The sequence below is a fragment of the Apostichopus japonicus genome, chromosome 13, assembly GCF_037975245.1.
Source record: "Apostichopus japonicus isolate 1M-3 chromosome 13, ASM3797524v1, whole genome shotgun sequence".
Taxonomy (NCBI): domain Eukaryota; kingdom Metazoa; phylum Echinodermata; class Holothuroidea; order Aspidochirotida; family Stichopodidae; genus Apostichopus; species Apostichopus japonicus.
In genome coordinates this window covers 15,798,265-15,814,782 of record NC_092573.1, presented here as the reverse complement: position 1 = coordinate 15,814,782, position 16,518 = coordinate 15,798,265, and the positions used below count along the sequence as shown (strand labels likewise).

Here is a 16,518-nt window from a genome sequence, read left to right as displayed (position 1 = left end):
TGCAAGTGAAAGTTCATTCTTTATACTCTTTACCATTATTAAGTTTTTCGTTGACTGCTTTCTGTTTGCAATACTTTTATTTTCGACTAACTGTTTAAGATGCCAAACGGTTATGAAGATACACTAATCATATAATCAATGGTTGTTTTTTTCAATTTCCAACTACATCTTTCAGCAAAGGCGAGTTCACCTAAGTGGTGAGGGAGGTGACACTGGATTTGAGGTACCTCCAAGTTTGTGCCCCCACCCCTCGGAATTACACACTTATCCTATACTAGTCTTATACATTCTCAAAAAATAAGAATAATTACGAATGGTTTCGTGCGCTCCTACGTTGAGACATTCTCTTATTATCGACAATTGAATTTTCATACCCTGTAATAATCGTTCGCCAAAATCAGCATGAGAAAACAAAAATAATTGGGAAACAAGTCCATTTAGGCATTCTCTTGTTGAAGTACAATACTTTCATACACTGCGATATCCTTGACATTCTGAGGTACGCTGAAAAGGTGGTGCAAGGACTGGTTGAGGGATTTTGCCTTGTGCTGCTACAAATTATATATTTCCGTTTAAACATGCTTAAGATAACCTCTGCCCAATTTTTCTGTACTGTTTATTGTGCCCAACCACAGAATGAATGGAATGATTAAATAGTTGGAGCTAGTCGCATTTCGAAAAAGAAGACGAATTGTAAAAAAAAACAATTTCGAGGAAATTTAATACTTCAAGACTCATTGGACAACAGTAGCATTTACAAGACAACTTATTCTGGGAATACACCAAAACCCCATCGGTGTCCTGCCCCTAAATTGATGATAGTGTCGTACGCCACTTCTCCAGCATTTTGGACCCCACTTGGCACACGACGAACGGTTTTAATAGGCCTAGCTTGCTGACAAGTTGAGCAAGCCTCTAGAAGAGATGCAGGGTTGAATCATTCCTCGTTGTGGGTGCAATAATATCGTCATATGACCTTGCAGCACCTATTCCTGGGTAGTTTGTTTTTCACAACTAGCAACTGAGGATATATATATATATATATATATATATATATATATATATATTTAAAATATATAAGTCAACATTCAAAATAAACGAGTAAGCAATTCATGGAGCTGCATATCCCATCTAAAAACTGGTTATAATATACTGGTTATAATATATATGACATCAACACTCTGGGGCACATCGATCGTTATACACCCATCAAATTTGAAGTGCATGATCCTTCAACCTCATGACTTTTGACTTTTTACGTTAATGGATACGCTCTAAACATTCATTGACACATTGAAACAAACATTCAATGAAGCAAAGCAGTCATTACGTTGTATATGATTATATGACTCTCAGATAATTTGTTATTTTTAATGTTCGAAATAGCCGAAAGAGCAATATTTTAATCAAACTTAAATTTACAGCATGCACGTTTCGTAAGCAATCAACTTTCAGACAACGGAATATCCCATTAAGATTTGTGAACAGCTTTAGACACACTTTCGGCACAAATTTGGCCAAGTTTGACACTTGCCGTCAACTGACCAGGCGACGTTGGCCAAAATGTGCTAGTTCGGTTATCTGACCTTTGAAAACTGACCCTTGACCATATGAAATCTTACGTCACAGAGTCATTATATCTTAGCACATAATCATCAAGTTTGAAGTCCAACACACTGTTTAAGTCCATCAGTTTGAAGTCTATCAGAGGAATATTCTGCGAAACACTTTGTACCTTTGACCTCCTTCGACCTCCTTCGACCACGTGACCTCTGTCAATTTGCATTATGTTATGCACTGTCCTACATTGGGTTGAGGCTTTCGGCCATTTTGTCATATTGGTATGCGCGTTATAGCCAAATTTGTGCGAACAAGGTGGCTACATGATGACGTCATTCGTTGCTTCAAAGGCAAAAACTGGTGTTTTTCTGCTCTCATCTACCACCTGCTTATTTGCTTTTTTCCTGCTAATGCAGACATCTCTAGATTTGTATAGTAATATCAAGAAAATGTCGTACATGAGTTCTACGAACTCAAACACCGTAAGCACCGAGACACCAATCCAGAGACCGAACTGACCCCCAAGATCACTTAATAGGTCATACCACTGTTGAGAAAGCAAGAAAAGTTGGACAAAGTTGGATGATTAAAACACAAATAACTATCTTTCTCAAACGGCTTGTATCCTGCTATAGTATATTTGCTTGATACATATTTGTGCCAGAAATATTTAAAATCAAAACGACGGTTGAAAATGCATCTTGGAAATTATGTACAATGCATCCACCCGATACTCATAGCTATTACAGTAACTGCTGTTTATGTTCCACAACCGTGCATCAGTAACTACTGCGCTGTGTTCGCAACACGGTAACGTGTGGTATACAGTTGGCACAGTAATTACTGGAAAGCTGTCACACGTTGAATATGAGTCCGACAGGTGAAAGTTTGCAATAATTTAAACAAAATTAAATTTTAAATTTTTTAAATTTTTTAAATTTTTTAAATTTTTTAAATTTTTTAAATTTTTTAAATTTTTTAAATTTTTTAAATTTTTTAAATTTTTTAAATTTTTTAAATTTTTTAAATTTTTTAAATTTTTTAAATTTTTTAAATTTTTTAAATTTTTTAAATTTTTTAAATTTTTTAAATTTTTTAAATTTTTTAAATTTTTTAAATTTTTTAAATTTTTTAAATTTTTTAAATTTTTTAAATTTTTTAAATTTTTTAAATTTTTTAAATATTTAAATTTTAAAAATTAAAATTTGCAGTGAGAAAAAACTTGCAGTAATTACTGTGCCACCTGTAACACATGTTACCGTGTTACGAACACAGCGCAGTATTACTCATGCACGGTTGTGGAACATGAACAGTAGTTACTGTACAAGCAGCTATGAGTATTGGCTGATGCTTCACACTATGCGCAGCCATTGCGGGCAAAAATGAAAGACAAAGGCAGAAAAAGAAATTTTTATTAATTTATGCCAAAATTAAATTGTTCAATCTAAAGCAAATAAATTTCATGATAACAAATATAACTGATTTTTAAAACAGCGAAAAAACTCAAACAGGTTGGGGTAAAATTTAAAAACAAACTGTATGATAAACAAAATATTCACAGACATAAAACAATATAAAAGTTATAAAGACATGAAATTGGCAGAATGAGCTGAGAAGCTAAAATGCTGGTGAAGAAGATTATATATTACACGCAAACACTTCGCCATTTCTTTGATTTTTACTCCGTTTGAGGATGGACGTCCCACGAGGTCTCGGTGTATATTTTTCTGCACATAATGTTTTGGGATTCATCGCCCTATCTTTTTGTGATTTGTATTTCGTTCGTTAATCAAGGTTGATTTGGGGGAAAGTTTTGAAACCGATGCCTATAGTACACCCTTTTCGTTCGATGACTGTAGACATCCGGTACTTCTCAAAGGAATATTTGAACATTTTACCACCAACTGAAGCTATCACAAACGTTTACTGTAATTGGAATGTAAAGTATGTCACATTTATTTTGAACGAACGTTTAATAAAAAAAAAATTAATAAAAAAAACCCATTTCAAATGCACAATGACCGATTTTCAGAGCCCCAGATGTTCAAATTGCAATAAAAACGTTCAAAACAGAGATCGTTAGTTTCTTCGTTTCAATTTAAGTAATATGATGAGACATGATATTTGAAATTGATATATATATATGCACATATATAAACAGTACATCGATTGTAATAGCTTAACCTACAAGTACAGGCAACCAAGTGGTAGACTCACCAAATACTTCTCAGTGTCGTAAATGTTATCATAATTCAGCTCGTTGAAGAATACCAAAACCTTTGCAAAGTTATTCCTGTATAATGATGATACAGTGGAATTCTGATTATTGTTACCATCATATAAACTTACACATACACATCATTATATAGATTTCATGTTCGGAAAACAATGCGCATTCCTTTACAAACCAATACACTGCCGTTAGTGGTAACGCTATGGTAAACAATCACATACTCACAAAGACGTGTTTCCCCGAATACATGCACCCATTTTCGAGGATTCAGTCAAGCAAAAAGCGACATGTTAGCAAAGCGTGTCTATTATGTGTTACAAGAACCCTGACCGTTCGTTTTCGAAACATTCGTAGAACCCGCGGCACACTTCACGATTTAATCACGACTTGACTTACCTAGACCGTCGTCAACCTATTTTTCGATTGTCGTGAGACTTGCATTTACTTCTGACCCCTTGCACAATGACCAACTGATCAGCGCACACAACAACTGTTTGCTATTATCAACGGGAATTTATTTATATACCACCCGAACTGAATTGTACAGTTGCTTACAATAGTGTTTTCGACTTGAATATATTGCGCATTTACATGGGCGGCGATCCGTACTTCTGAGTGGGGGGATATGACCTTGTTGACTATCTAAGCGTAGCGCCACCATGAGTTGGCGCGAAGCGTACAAGAAAATTTTGGGATTTACAAACCCTCTAGATGGCCGGAAACGGCACTTGCCGAGGTTTCCATGCGGCATATACCCAACTTTAAAATAGGGATATCATGTCCGAAATATCTCATAATCAGGATCCAAAATACTTTTTTTTTAATTTCGGGTGTTATTTTGGGAAAATTGCCCCTGTCAATCTTGTTTCATGCGCTACGTTAGAATGTTCGAGAGCTCTTTATATTATTCGATGAAGAAAATGGCCTTATGGCCTTAGGCCTATACACATGCAATTCACAATTACACATAGTTACATTCCTAGGTACCGATTGCTAGGGCATCCAGGTGAAACGTACGTGTATTAACAGGGGCGTCGGAAGCTATTTGGGATTGTTACGGAAGATCAGAGTGTGGCCATCTACCATAATTATCGGGGGGGGGGGGGGTTAGGTGAAACTACGCTACGCGCCACCATTGGTTGGCGCGTAGCGTAATGGAGAAAATTTTGAAAAAATGCCTCCCAGATTGCAGGAAATGGCACTTCCCGAGCTTTTCTTATATGCATTCTCCCTTGTCTGTTTTTGTACCCGATTAATCTTCTGAAACACATTTTGAAGTATGTTTCATTTTGGTTCTTTATTTTTTGCCTTTTTTTTCTTCTTAGTGCTACTTTTTTTTTGCGCCGTGAATATTGGTCCGGCCAACCGCTCCGACGCCCCTAATTAAGCATTACCTTGGTAACATGAGATTCTCAGCTGTTCGAGGGAACATGTACGTGTGTAGGCCTACTATAGGGCCTATATGAATACTATGAGGGTGCATATATGTACTATATCAATACCGTGGGCGCAATAATACATTTTGTTGTTATAGGGCCAATGAAGCCTACAGTCAACTATTCTTGCTTTATAAAGACGCTTTATTTGAAAAGATCGCACTGCGTTTATGGTAGGCGAGAAATGAAGCTAAAAAAGAGCCGTACATTCACGATGATGCATAAATGAAGGCATGAAAATATTCTTATTCCTGGCATTTGGTGGGGGGGATATGGTGTATTACATCCCCTCCACCCATTTTCATGGGGGGGATATATCCCCCCATCCCCCCAGGATCGTCGCCCATGCGCATTTATATGCATCTGTGTTATAACATGATAACACGTGTTATGCTAGAGGCACATTTTATTGCGGCCTGTGTTAAAACAAAATATAAAAATATAAAAAATATAAAAAATATAAAAAATACAGAATACAAAATACAAAAATATTTTATATTATAAAAAAATAAAAAAATAAATAATAATAAAAAATATATAATACCACTACGACTTACTGTATTGTATCTTTAACATATCTAGCCCTCGCATGCTCCCAAAACATAACACGTGTTAGTGTGTTATAACACCCTGGCATATAAATGCATCTAATTCAGCAGTAGATCTTCGAGCAGCATGCAGCATCCTTTAAATAGACGGACTTAATCTTCTTGAACTTTGACACAGAAAAGCACTCAGATACACATTCCTAGCAAAACTATCAAATTGAAAGTTCAATAGTTTGAGAACTTTCGAAAACCACGCTAATACATTCACAAAAAGCGCAATAACAAGGCAATATACACAGTAAAGGATCAACTGTGTTAAGTATGCATGTTCGTACTTACTGAATGAATGAATCATAATCATCGTCTTCACACAGATGTGACAATGTGTCGGTTTTAAGCATAGTTTCTACCACAGTGTCCTGTACAGTAAAAATAGACAACATGTCATAATGTAATATTAGTAAAGATATACATAATGCAAGAACCAGACAAATAACATATATTATGATCACTATCTGAAATATAAACAACAAATACTATCATATTTTGTCACGTCGCAAAGAGAGAGAGAGAGGTGTAGGTGGAGGTGGAGAGAGAGGTGGAAGTGGGTGGAGAGGTGGGTAAAGAGGGAGAGGGTTACTTAGTCTAAATTTATGTGATAAATGAGAGCATTAAAGTACCATGAAAGACATCAATGCTGCATCCTATACGGATAATACAGGAATAGTACTGTCATCCTATCATTACAATGCGCAAATAAAAAGCCCCCTGTGCCATCTATGCCACCGAATCACTTTTTAAAGTCTTTATTTCTTCTTAGTATTTTGAGGTAGTGGATACATTATTCTCCATCCCATATTTATCTGGACGCTCTATATGGACCACGTCGCTATGGCTGTAGCTCCATGACCCCCCCCCCCCCTCTCGTCAGGCGTCTTCATAATCCCCACGTCTGAGCAGTGTAAGTGACAGAAATGTATACCTTTATGGAACGGTCCCTTCTGAAAGAAAGTTAGTGTAGCCTACTGTTCAGAAAGGAAGCAATTAAGAAGGGACAGAAGTGAAACGAACTCGACGCCAACATCAAGTAGAGCACACTGCACGAATGAGTGATGAGTATCATAGGCATAGGTGCCCAATTTGATTGGGGGGGGGGGGGTCTGTAACGACTTGCCCTAAAAATATAAACAAATTTTTCAACATGTTAAACACCTTCAACATGTTAATGTGCATATCATATAGGTATGCATCGGTTATCATATCGCATTCCAATTACATACAATTATTTGCCGTGTTATTACCCTTCCATATAAGTTAGAATTATTGGGGAAGTCGTTACAATAATAATGTTAATGATAATATCAGTTTCACCATTGTAAAACACATTGCAAATTATATTTCTTTCAGTCGGTGCCCGAAAATTTCTCATCATATTGCCCAAATTTTCACAAACATTTTGGGTTGGGTGGGAGGGGGGGGGGGGAGGGGGCTGCATTCCCCCGGCCGCGAATTTATTTTCCCCAAACAGGTTTGCAATTGCGTGTAAATAGGCGCCCATGATTGGTCGGAAATGTTACGTCATCACGATAGAAACCTTCACTTCCAGGTAACCAAGGTGTCTGCATCCATTCGTTGCAACGAAAATATGCCCGTTCAAAATTACCCGAAGCTTTTCGTTTATGTATGTAGATGTGTTTGGAATTGGTTTAGACATATTGGGCTCACTAGTATGGTATGATCATCTACTTTGATCGAAGTTTTATGTGAAGGCATGCATTAATCGATAACATCGCACAGTGAAATGTTCGTACATGGTACATCACACATGCGCTGGTGGACTATATGTATTATAACTGTCAACTGTGTACACAGTGCAGTGACGGAAAATATCATACTGTACACTAAACTGTTTGCGTATAGGCCTATTCATTCAAGACTCGTGAAGTTGATTTTAGTGTAGGCCTACCCATTCCATGAAACGAATTCCGACTGTAGTAGAAAGGCTCACAAATCATGAATAACGTAAACACGAACCCAATAGAATGTAGCGTATGTATCATAAGTAAGGTCAACATGTGATTCAAGCATTAAAAATAAAGTAAGGGCGTTTGATGGGGAAACCCCGTAACTAGATTTAATTAAGTGTCAGTGTGTAACTCAGTGCATGTCTACGAACTTCGAAGCCATGCCCATTATTGATGCTGACGTCACGAGCAATCTGATTGGCTGAAAACCACGCAATTGCAAACCTGTTTGGGGAAAAATATTCGCCCCCGCCCCCCTCCTCCTACGCCTATGATGAGTTTATCCCACGCATCGATGTTATAATTAATTCGTATAACTATATATAAGCGAGACACTGGATTCAGCACCTACCCTATGGTACTGGTTAGGCCAAACGGATGCGCTAACTGTTGGTTCGTAGGACGTTTCTCTAAGCAGAAAGAAAAAGGGACAAAAGAAGAAGTCTTTACTTTTTTAATCATTCGTCAGAATCATAAAAGTAAGGTCATCAGCATGGGTGAACGTACTATAGATTATACTTGTGTAAAGAGAAGGAAGCTACCATATATTATATTCTATATAGAAGCGCAGTTCAAGCGATGAAATACATATCAGAAAGAGGACTTATACTGCATGAACTTCATTACTACATGATGTGGGCATAGGCGTACGAGGCGGGGGGGGGGGGGCAGGGGGCAGACTGCCCCCCCAAATTTCCAGAGGACAAGAAATTCGGGCAAAAGTCCTGAAAAATTCGGGCAGCCTAAGAGGGGAAAAAAAATAATATATATATTTATGTTTAGGCTGCCCGAATTTTTCAGGACTTTTGCCCGAATTTCTTGTCATCTGGAAATATATATATATAAATAAGCAGTAGCTTGCCCGAATCTTTTTCAAATTTTTGCCCGACAATTCCATGATTTTCTTTATGTAGCATCATGATGCCCGAATATTTCCGTGTAACACCACCGTAAGCGCAGTTCATTTGGGCTACCACGCTTTTTGCACGATCAATTTTTTTTCTAACTAGTCAATTGTATACTTGGACCAAGGGCGGCAGAACCGGGGGCACAGGGGGCACGTTCCCCCCAGTTTTCCTCTGGTTAAAAAAGTGCCTTTTTTCTACATAAAAATTGAGGTGCCTCAAGTTAGCAAGAGGCCAGGTAACCAGAATGAACACTCGGGAAGGGCCGTTTCCTGCCATCTGAGGGGTTTGTAAAACCAAAAATTTTATAGTACGCTCCGCGCCAACCGATGGTGGCGCTCCGCTCAGATAGTCGTGCATACAACTTTGCAAATCCTGGCTAAGCCCGTGACTTTTAATGAATTTCTGTTGGTCAAACCCAAAGCTATTTCGAATGGAAAAAATTGGTTAAGATATTAACAAGAAAAAAACTCTAATTCGGAAGATTCCTACATTAGCAACTAGCATGATTTCACCTCATTTTGTCTCAAGAGAAAGCTTGTTCCTTGTTTCCCAATTTGCGTATTGAATATTGCAGTGCTAGTATGCATATTTTCCTTTGGGGGGGGGGGGGGTGGGGCGTTGATGGAGTGATGTGTATACACAAATAAGATAATACAATAAGAGTTATAAAGGGTACTAAATATAGGGCTGCATCAGTCTAATCGCATTTCTGCAAAGTGCCCTTTGATGTCGGTGCCCCCCAGATTAAAAGTGCTTCCGCCGCCCTTGACCTGGACATCCCCAACATGAGTGTATATAAGAAACATTTTCTTTTTCGTGGATGGTGGGCGGGGGGAGTGCCTACAAGCCTAGAAGTACGGGTTTATCATATTCTTTGTTATATTTTATACTTTTTTGTGAGACAAATTGCAGTCTCACCCGACACAGCGACATTATCCCGCCTACGTGTCGTTGAACAATGTATGTTTTTTCTGGAGGTAGCTGAGTACTGTGTTAAAATAATGTATGTATGTATGTATATGTGATCTTCCCGCAAGCAGGAACTCGCGAAAGAAGCCATGAAGGCTTATAGACTCGCAAGCTGACCGAAGCCAATCTCTCGGCACACATCCATTTAACGTCCATGTCGGGAAGTTGTTATTGAACAACACCCTTGCCAGACGACACACCTTGCTGTCGGCGGGGAATCGAACCGGGGATCTCATGACTGGGAGACGCCGGCGCTAACCACTAGGCTATACACTCCGCCTAAATAAAGTAACTAAATAGGAGCTTAAAAAATACACTGTCCCATTTTTCCCCTTCAAAGTGATGTTACCATTTTTTCTTCTTCTAATTTACCAAATTTTTGGGGAAGTGTAAATTTCTAAAACGTGAGATTATAAAATAAAGAATGTTTAGATGCAACTTGCAAGGCCTCAGAAGTGCCGTTTCCGGCAATCTGAGAGGCATTGTGTGCCAAAAATTTTCTTGTACGCTACGCGCCAACCGATGGTGGCGCTCCGCTTAGATAGTGTCACGGGAACTTTCGGGCACAAAAAGTTCTGCCCCCCAAACTGAAATGGTCCCGTACGCCTATGGATGTGGGTCTATATGACCCACACCAGGGTCCTAGACCCTGCTGTGGGTCTAGGACGAAGCGCCCGGCTGCTGGGGCCTCATCAGATAACATTTGTTTTCTTGTAGCATTTTTCGACACAATAACACGTAAAAAAGAGAAATCATTGATTGAAATTTGAAATGTATTCCCTTAATTTTTTAAACAAAAGTTCTTCGACTTTATAATCAAATCCAAGCGAAACATCCACTGTTATCATTTACGGTAGGGCCTTGTTTTGTTAACATACTGTGGGGGGGGGGGCGGGGGGGGGGGGGGCTTGCACCCTTCCCGCTCACTGTGTGACCCTCTGATAATAGTATCTATTAGGTAACTAAAATAAAGAATTCTGATTTATTGACACGATTTCCGATAAGTCAATTTTTGCATTGTTTCATATCTGTACCCAACTTTTGCTATTTGTGAAAAATATGGAAATTTTCAACTTTGACCCTCCTATAAAAATCGTCACTTTGCTCCTATCCTCTATCCATTGATACCAACACAGAGTCGCTTATCGGGCAAAATTAAATGACAAATTACCGCACTTTGCGAGAGAGCGGAATGTCAACAAACTCTGCACATTTTCATGAAGCTACGTCAATTCAGATATTCTTTATCCACAAGAACGTGATTTAGTTCAGACGAACAGAGGATCAAACTTCCCAAACCTAAAACATAAACGGAAACAGACTTCATGAAATGCTTGTTTTTATGACGGTTTGGGACAAAAACTGGTAAAGAGCATACCTTCATATTTTTATGATATTTTTCTTTTGCTTGTCACTCCATGTGTTCAGTTGAGTCCAGACTGCTAGAGCAGTAGTGTATAGGACTCAAAAGCGATAAGGGTGTGGGCAGCATACCCGTCGAGGTTGGACGTATTGCTCAGAAGAATGTTAATTTTGTAGATTGGCCAAAATGGGAACTTGGAAATGTCAACTGTTTATCACCGACTTTCTAATCTTTACGAACTTTCGACTGCGACTTGTTATATAGAAATCCCGATTTGTTATCTTCATATTTCTACACAGTTTGATTATACCAAAATTCTCAGCTCTTTTTTTTCAACTTTCCGACCAACTGGTGTAAACTTTAGAATATGCATTTTTCACAATTTGTCTAGAAATTTCGACTCTTTTATACGTAAAGGTATCTCAAAATTTTCACTAAACTTGAAAAATTATGACCTGTAATATGTTTTCAACCCAAGAGGGTATAGCCCCCACCCCACCCCGAGTTTCGAACTCACACAAGAAATCTAAACTGTTTATTGGCACAATATTTAATTTCATTCTTTGTGAGATCCCCCCCCCCCGATCCCCATAATTGGTTCCTCTTCAACAACCCCAAGTCCACCCCTTCCTTTCTCAATGCCTGCAGTTGCTCTCTGATATAGTATAATATTACCACGTAGGTGCATAAGTATTAAGTTCCCTTTTTGGAATCGCCCCTCTGTTTGTCAATTCATAATCAAAGCCCCTGGTTTAACCTTTACTTCGTTGACTCCATTTTACAGAATACTTACGTGCACGGTGAGTTACAAGTGGAGGCAACGTTCCTGAGATCTCCGTTGACATATTGGTTTTCTATATCTTCAATACACTTATCTACGAAATAATAGAACCATAGAACCAGTTTGGGTTTTCATAATAAATTTTATCTTTCCAAATTCAACCTACCCCAGTCCGGACGTATATTTTAGTGAACGGGATGGAAATGTGGTAAGCATTTCCCCTGCCCTCAACAATATCACTAAGATAAACCTCCACAACACGTAAGATAAGTATTTTATATTCTGTATAATGTGCCAATCGTGACAACATCATCATAATATTATAATATCGAATCTACTCCAAGCTACTCCAATCCATGAGGGAGTCATGTGACGTTTATGGCGAGCCAAATGCGCATAAATCGTAAACCTGTTGATAATCCAGGTTAATCAGTCGAAAATCCAGGTCCTGGATTGTAGCCAATAAACAACCTTTTTCTCGACAATCCAGGCTTTTTGACCGATAATCCGGTTTTATTATTGACAATCCAGGATTATCATTTCAAAAAACAGGTTTATCGTCTTCAATCAAAGATTCTCGGTCAATGTTGCCGATAAACCTGGATTTTCAGTTGATAATCCAAGATTATCTGAATTTCTTTGATAAATCTTGATTATAAATTGAATATCTTTGATTTTCGGTTGATATTCAAAGTTTTATTCGAGAATCGAGGTTAACCAGTCGAGATTCCTGTTTTATCGGCTCGGAGATAAACCTGGAATCTGGACAGATTAACATGGATTCTAGACTTATAAACCTTGATTATTAACCGATAAACCGGGTTTTCGATTAATTGGGTCTTTTACATACCATAGACATGCTCCAATGTGATACCTAACATATTATTTAACCTTTTCAGGTCAGGTCGTAGTGATAAGGGGTCCGTAGACACGTGTTATTGCGCGTCTCCTCATTAACGTAGCTGTCCACATTTATATATACACACCCATTGTCAACACATATTGAGGAGGCATCGTTTTAAATAAACGGATGTGGTATCTATAAATGGAGAAATAGTGTCTGAATTTGTCTCTCCGTTTACTTCGAGACATCCTGTTCACACAGGGTAGGAAGCAATGAGCGATAGCCACCATAAGATTGGTTTAATATCATTCAATGTCGTCTTTCAGTATCAATGAGTTCTCACTGACAACTGCGCCGGCATCGTCATCATCATCTTCTTCAGCGGCGGTGCGAAATCTATATTAGGCCCACGAGTACAGAGGCTCTTCAATGAAGACTGAGCCGCATAGAACCAGACTCCGACACCCCACCTCTCAGAATCGATTATCAGACTACATGAAAGCATACTTTGGACTCTGAATATTAATGTGAGCACATCGATCTCCGTCAGGAAGTTCTGAAACTGTAAATACATTTTTGACGTCTGGAAAAATCCGGGACCCACCAAACTTTATTCGCGACCCACATTTTGGTCCCTTCACATAGTTTGCGGACTGTCAATCTAAAGTACATCGAATGGAATTACATTCCCAACCACGAACAACCAAATTATCATGGATGATTTTATCACTAATTCTCATTGCTGATCGTCTTAAAAACTGGATATAAGAGCAGTGCAGACATCTTACCGAGGAGAAAAGAAATAAGTCCATTGACAAACCCTCTATGCATTTATTTGTTAAACACGTTAAGCACAGTAGTTATAGGATAAAGTGTGTGGCTTTTGACCCCCCTCAAAAAAGGGGGGGTGGGGTGGGCGGGGGCGTGAGCACCATCTTTGTACGGGGGGAGGGGGTGATAAGTACGAAGGTGACTATTTTTTGGTGGATTGGAGGGTGCTCATAAATGCAGAATGATGTCATTGTTTGCAACTTTGCAGCAATGTTGAAGAATTTTCAAAATTTAACTTGTACCGCACGTACATATTATATATTGATATGCCGTACACTAGGATTGTTTTGTCATATTCCGTGTCAGTTCGGAAGAGAAGAAGGAGAGGGGGTTATTTGCCTTGATTTTAATCATAAGTATACGTGTTTGGGCCCTTTCTTATAAAGAGTAATGTAGACATATACACCATGATAACAATAAGTAAATTGGTGGTGAATATGATACTGGCAATACGTAACCACCCCCCCCCCCCCGAAAGTCCATTTGTCAGAAAATTATTAACATAAACAAAGAAGATTTACTTTCAAAGTCGTTGTTTGACCAGCAGATATCTCCATCAGAGATGTTGTATCTGTATCTTGGTTCTGAACAATTACATCTACTCAGTAACTCATGGTAGAGGCAGCTCTTCTCACATGTCTGTAGAAGTATATAGAGTAAAATATATATATCACAACAATCAATAATATATATAAATATATATAAATTTAAATATATATATATAAATAAATATATCAATAATATTTATATACACATATATATATATATATATATATATATATATTGAATATATATATATTGAATATATATATATATATATAGAATATATATATATATTGAATATATATACATATATATTTACATATATATATTGAATATATATATATATATATTCAATATATATAGCCTATATAGAAATATAAGGTTGCTACATTAATTAAGTAACTTACATCTTTGTTGTAGATGATACCAGGAAACTGGCGTAGAAACACATTGTCTGACTCTAGGTTATCAACTGGTATGCACTTCGAGTAAGGGTGTGGAATATGAGATACTTTAATCTGAAAAGATGAAATGATACAACAAACTTGAGAAAAAGGAAACACGGCAAAAACATTGCCCATGAGATGTGTCGAGGGTCCGCAGGCCGGGCTCCGATGACAATTCTGATGTTACTGAGACCTATTGAATTTCTCATTTTTTCTTTCAATATTATGAGATGAGAACACGTTATTTGTTATACCATATTTACCCGGATCTCCTTATATATTGACCAAAGGCGCCTGTTGGGTATTGTCCCATAACGCCCCACAGGCCGGGTGGCGAATTTTTCCCCAAACAGGTTTGCAATTATTTGTAAATAGTCGCTCAGAATTGGTCGGAAAAGTAAGGTCATAACCATAGAAACCTTCACTTCGAGGTTCCCAAAATCCATTCGTTGCAACGAAGGTATTCCCTCCTAGACGTACGGTGTTTATTTAATACATTCCTGTATATATAATTCAACAGAAAAGTGGTGTGAATTAAGCCTTGTAATTATTCGCGTACCATTTTCCAAATTTTAGACAGGAAAATTCAGACTAACTAGAGTTCTAGTCTAGTCGAACAATTCACTCACGTATTGTACCTCTCGTGCTGTGGGAGTTGCGAAGTTTATAGCGGATTTAGAACTATTTTCATAACTGTTTATTTCCATTGGTTCTCATCTTTCCCTGCTTGGCACAAAATAATTCTAATATATACAGTACAACAATATCGTTTATGACAATGCAAACTAATGAAAAGGCATAGTGATGAAAATGATATTTTGTTTGTATTTCCTACGTCGAATCGCACGGAATCACTTTAACGCCGTTCCAGTGGTTCCACTGGTAGACTTAATATCATTTACATATTTCCAAATATAAATAACATTTATTCATCATGTGCTTAGATAACTGGGAGCCTCACCCGCTTTATACCGATCGAAGTCTCTTGTCCCGGCGACACAGATACACCGTTGTCTTCTGGGAAGGGCATGACATTATGAGGATGGACAAGGATTCTAATGCCAGCTGACGGCTGAATATTGCCCACGTACTCGTGCTGCTCTATGAATAATTCCAGAGACAGTCCTACAAGTAGATAGGAATGTGCAAGTAATTCTTAAAATAAACAAGAATTTAACTTGAATCTGAATTTAAATCATTGTTGACTAAAACCCACCGTGCACTGTCGTAACAATCACGACCGAGCTCAACTCGACGGTCATGACTTAGGTTTCGATTGTCGTAAAGACCCCCTGCATGGATTTACCCCCCCCCCCTCCATCGGCCCATCCGATACGCATTCTAACCGACTGATCAGCGCACACAACGACGTTTTGCTGTTAACAATCGTAGTTCGTTTGGTCACAATGCAAATTCTTTACTACGTCATTGGTAACATTTGCTAAACCGGTGCAGTTTTAGTCGTGAACCACCCCACACTGCCGACTGTCAGACATGGAAACGTTATATGTCCTGTTTTCCCGACTGATGACGACACGACTTACAACTGACATCTGACATATTCGTAGTCTTAAGCATACACATGTACACAATGCCCGACTATCGACTGACATCTGACATATTCGTAGTCTTAAGCATACACGTATACACAATGCCCGACTATCGACTGACATCTGACATATTCGTAGTCTTAAGCATACACGTATACACAATGACCGACTATCGACTGACATCTGACATATTCGTAGTCTTAAGCATACACGTGTACACAATGACCGACTATCGACTGACATCTGACATATTCGTAGTCTTAAGCATACACGTATACACAATGACCGACTTTACACTGACATCTGACATATTCGTAGTCTTAAGCATACACGTGTACACAATGACCGACTATCGACTGACGTCTGACATATTCGTAGTCTTAAGCATACACGTATACACAATGACCGACTATCCACTGACATCTGACATATTAGTAGTCTTAAGCATACATTTGTACACAATGCCCGACTATCCACTGACA

General features: G+C 38.2%; 1 protein-coding gene across 1 annotated transcript in view; it reads right to left on the bottom strand.

The window, feature by feature from the left end:
- Positions 1-742: 742 nt before the first annotated feature.
- Positions 743-16,518, bottom strand: part of LOC139979189 (epithelial sodium channel subunit beta-2-like) — a 22,947-nt gene continuing 7,171 nt past the window's right edge. Inside the window, exons 5-12 of the mRNA XM_071989930.1 lie at positions 15,448-15,611; positions 14,448-14,558; positions 14,019-14,136; positions 11,835-11,916; positions 8,154-8,211; positions 6,117-6,196; positions 3,778-3,853; positions 743-2,107 (exon numbers count right to left, since the gene is read on the bottom strand). Of these exons, the coding sequence (XP_071846031.1) occupies positions 1,880-2,107; positions 3,778-3,853; positions 6,117-6,196; positions 8,154-8,211; positions 11,835-11,916; positions 14,019-14,136; positions 14,448-14,558; positions 15,448-15,611 (917 nt within the window). The 3' untranslated portion in view covers positions 743-1,879. The remainder of the gene's footprint in view (positions 2,108-3,777; positions 3,854-6,116; positions 6,197-8,153; positions 8,212-11,834; positions 11,917-14,018; positions 14,137-14,447; positions 14,559-15,447; positions 15,612-16,518) is intronic.